Genomic DNA, 4,320 nt, shown 5'->3' on the forward strand with positions numbered 1-4,320 from the left:
CTCCACTGTTATCCTGTGATCCTGAACAAGCCATTTAACAGCTCTCCTTCAGTTTCCTAAAATGTAAATGAGGAATAATAGCAGAACCTACCACCACCTCAGTGTTGTTACAATGATTAAGTTAGTTAACTTAATCTTAGTCAACTTAAGTTAATTAACTTGTAAAGCATGTAGAATATTGCCTGGCAAGTACAGTTAAGAATTCGACAAAGATGGGCTATTATGATATTCTATTTCTTCATCCTTATCTATAATGACAACTCATTTATTAAGTCTCCATTTCAATGAAACTGATTCAATGATACAATTTTTGAGGTGGTTAAGAAACAGTAAGAGCATTACACAACACCCAGCTAAGAAGTCAAGACCAAAGGACGAAATGGCTAAAATGAGAAGGACAATTGGGTACCGGTGAGGAAATACACTGCTTAGGAGTAAAAAACAGTACAACCCCATTAGAAAACTGATTGGCACCATCTACTAATGCTGAACAAATGCATACCACCCAACCCAGCTGTTCTACTCCAAGGTAGAAGCAACAGAGATGTCCACAAAAAGGCATGTGCTGCAATCTTCATGCCAGGACTATTCTCAATAGCAAAAACCTGAGAAGTGCCCAAACACTAGTCAATAATATCGGGTAAAATCAAATACTAGAACACTACACAGTACTGAGAATGAAACATCTACCACTAACTATACATAGCAGTCAGGGTGAGTTTCATAAGCATAATAAAGGAAAAGAAACCAGACACAAAGAGTGCACACTACATGATTTCAGTTACAAGTATTACAAACCGGCTGGGTTGAATGCTGTGATGCAACATCAGGTCTCCCGCAGGAAGGGGACTGCCCTCTGGACGCTGGGCATTCTGCCAGCACACACCAGCAGCTGTCAGCCCTCAAATTGCTCCCCAAAGGTATGCCCCCTTCCCTGGGCAGCCTATTTCCCATGCAACTTAGGACATCTCGGAAAGGCCTTTCCAGAACTCCCCACATGGTCAATGGAGGCCTCCACAGTGGCTGAACTGCAGCTCAACTTCTCCCTCGGCCCAATCCTGCTCCCTTCCTCTCTTCTCTTTGACAATTGCTAATCCCAAGAATTCTCCTTAATAAGCTTCCCAAACCCTAATCTCACTCTCAGCATCTGCTTCCCATGGTATCTAATGTTAGATGGGAGGGCAAGAAGTGAAGCAGGAGAGCTTCTGGGCACTGCTTGTGTGCCTCTGCTCAAATGGGAAAAGCTCATCTAATCACACCTATGAAATGCGTATTTTTCCCTACATGTATTATACTTCGACATGAAGCTAAATGAAAAACAAATTCAAAAATCATTAGAATGAGATAGAACCTTACAGAACATTTAGTCCCTATCTCCTTGCGCATACTTTAAATAACCATTTGCTATATAGCTAAACACTGTTCAGAGACATCCAAAGAAATCTAATAAACTCAGACTCTGAAATTACAAGCCAACTGGGGCAAAAAAGGCCCAGGACCATGCCTGTCATTGGCAAGTCTTGTATTATTTTTACTAGACCACACTCTTGTAGGTAGTAATCAGAGTTGAATCTGAAGCCAGGGAAGGGCATATTTTAAGCAGCATACCGATGGGGTTCGGGACAACTACCACAGAATATGGTACAACACCAGAAGCAGGACCCTCTGGCCTTCCCCTCACCTCCTCTCCCCTGAAGCGGTATTACAATCCGGCTGAACTGAACACTGGGCCACTTGGTAGACTTCCTCTGAGGTACGTCAGAAGACCCTCACTCCTAATGACAGAGGTCCTAGCTCTGAAGACACAAGGACACAGACGAAAGTCTGAATAAGCCTTGCTCAGTGCCCCTCTGTTGATTATAGTTAGATCATACCTGTTCGTCTAATCACACTTCTGCGTGACTGTCCACACTTTATCAAACCTAAGCATAAAAATACTCAGGTTTCCCTGTTTCTTGGGGTCTTCATTTCTGAAGGCTCTGTGTCATATAACTTGTGTTAAATAGATTCATATGCTTTTCTCTTGTTACTCTGACTTGTGTTATAGGAGTCCCAACCAAGAGCTTAGAGATGGGTGATAAAACATTCCCTATAACACCAACCAATCAGCTTTGCCTTGCAAGGATGAAGAATAAGGTAAGTCAAAATGTACCTGCAGGTACTGTTAGGAACCTTCATTTTTTAATCTCCTCTAGAAATAAACCTGGCTCTGAAGTCAGAACACACAAAAAATCTTTCTAATTTAGATGAAAGAACACACAGACCCTTTGTGACATCCTCTCAAGAACAAATTCTCTGTTTACTATAACTGGCTGGTATCTTTATTATTTATCTACCTTTCCAGTCCCACAATTTCAAAAGCAGTTTTTAGTTTATTCAGTTGCTAAAATTTCATCTGACTTCCACTTTTCGATAAGGAATAAAAAACAAAAGAGGACAAACTAGGTCCTACAGGGAAGGTGAATTCCTTCTCTCTCCTAGCCGGCGTATATTTAATGAAGGAATCAATCATAAACCCAGTCCTGACTCTAAACTCATTTGGGTCATTCCCCCAAATACCCTGTAATTCAAGAGCGCCTCGGACCAGACGACTCCCTTAAAATAATAACAACAGTGATGACATCATCAGCACGAAAAGGAAGTTTGGGGAACTGCTGGAACAAAAGTATTACTTTATTTCCTAAACAGCTAGTTCCTCTCTGAGACGGAAGAACGAATTTTAATAGCAGTCCCTAATAAACACAAAGGTCTACCGCTATCTAATTCTTCTGGTCATACAGGGTGTCCATAATAAAGTCTCATAAAGTTCATGTGCAGTTTGCTACATTAAACTACTGTAAACTGCACACAAACTGTATGGAACTTTATTAACCAACAAAGAGGAAAGAACGTGAGGAGTTTCACCTGACGTGCATTATTTAGGCTCGATCTGAAGGAAGAGTCAAATACATTTTAATCTTCTAGTTTATTATTACTGTTGTTTTCATTTGAATAAAGAGGTACCAATACAATAACTGAGCTTCCATAAAAGTTTTTAGGCATTATCCTGAAGAAAAGCAAAATGCTCATATATTCCCTATGAAACTTTTTTTTTGAAGGAAGACATTACAGAGTATATACAACTAAATTATTTAGATCTTTTTAAAACAAGTTTGCCTCTCAGATAAAATCTAAGTGAATTAATCTTGCTTTGAGACAGAGATGAAAAAGAAACGAACAAAAATGTGTATCCCATTCTTCATCCTGAAAACTCAGGAAGAAGCTAGCAGGGAATTTCTCACCCACTGTGTTTTACGTCATTCAACAAATATTTTTTGAAAACCAACAAATATTTTTTGATGCTAAAACCTAACCAAATCCTTTTTTTATATATGGATATAAGAAGACCTCAAACACCCCTCTGACTGTGAAGTAGTATCCAGAACCTTACCTCTACACTGGCCCACCCAGTATCAAGAAGCAATTTTTCTTCCTGATCCTATCATGCTGGGGTCCTTCACAAAAAAACAAAGAACACTTTGTTCTTTGAATGTTTAAGAAGCTATGCTCTTCTTCTCACTGAAATTCCTTTAGCCCTTCCAAAGTTCAGAAGCAGCAAACGTCAGACCAAATCTGTCCCCTGGGGAAGAAGATCAGTGCTGTGGGACTTGTATCTGTAACACACCTCCCCAACCTCACCCAGCACCACCTGCAAGGAACATCCCTTGCTTCACAACTGGGACCAAGACCCGCAATAAGAGCAAGAGAAACGTCTCCCCATCTTCTCTTTCTCAAGAAGGCTGCCTCTTTGGGGGTTACCTATAGGGAACATCCTTGAGAAAGCAGGAGAGCAGTGCTCTGCAGGCAGGCTGAATGTATGCAAGAGAATTATACACCAGAGAAAAATCAATAGGCCTGTCGGAGACACTGGCTATGTTACTACGAGTGGCACTTTAACACTGCCGCAGTGAAAATCTGAACTGGAGACCAGGCTACCTCAGTCGGTCCAGCATACATCATGGGAGACGGGAAGATGGCCACCACTGTGGTTTCGGGAGTCAGGATCCCTTCCTCCAGCACGGCGGCATGTTGCTTCATACGCCACATCAAAGGAACATCGTCATCCTTTGTCCAGCCGCCAAGAGGGTGAAGGAGGAGGACTGGGCGCCGGTAGCCCCTCTCCAGAAGTTGTTTATGGGTATCCTGCATTAACAGAGCATGTCCGTTGTGTACTGGGTTGCGCAATTGAAATGCAAAGACAGCATCTGAAAAGAGAATTTCCAGAATTGACAATAGTACAGATTACCTTCCAAAGGATAAGTAATTTTTCTAGAAGCTGAG

At 41.4% G+C, this 4,320-nt stretch overlaps 1 protein-coding gene across 1 annotated transcript in view; it reads right to left on the reverse strand.

Annotated features, from left to right (window-relative positions):
* Nucleotides 1-4,320, reverse strand: part of PAPSS1 (3'-phosphoadenosine 5'-phosphosulfate synthase 1) — a 103,598-nt gene that overhangs the window by 33,530 nt on the left and 65,748 nt on the right. The window contains exon 10 of the mRNA XM_003796343.2: nucleotides 3,976-4,244. Coding sequence (XP_003796391.1) covers nucleotides 3,976-4,244 — 269 coding nt within the window. The remainder of the gene's footprint in view (nucleotides 1-3,975; nucleotides 4,245-4,320) is intronic.

The sequence above is a fragment of the Otolemur garnettii genome, unplaced genomic scaffold, assembly GCF_000181295.1.
Source record: "Otolemur garnettii isolate 467f Iridium unplaced genomic scaffold, OtoGar3 scaffold00103, whole genome shotgun sequence".
In the NCBI taxonomy this organism is placed as follows: Eukaryota; Metazoa; Chordata; class Mammalia; order Primates; family Galagidae; genus Otolemur; species Otolemur garnettii.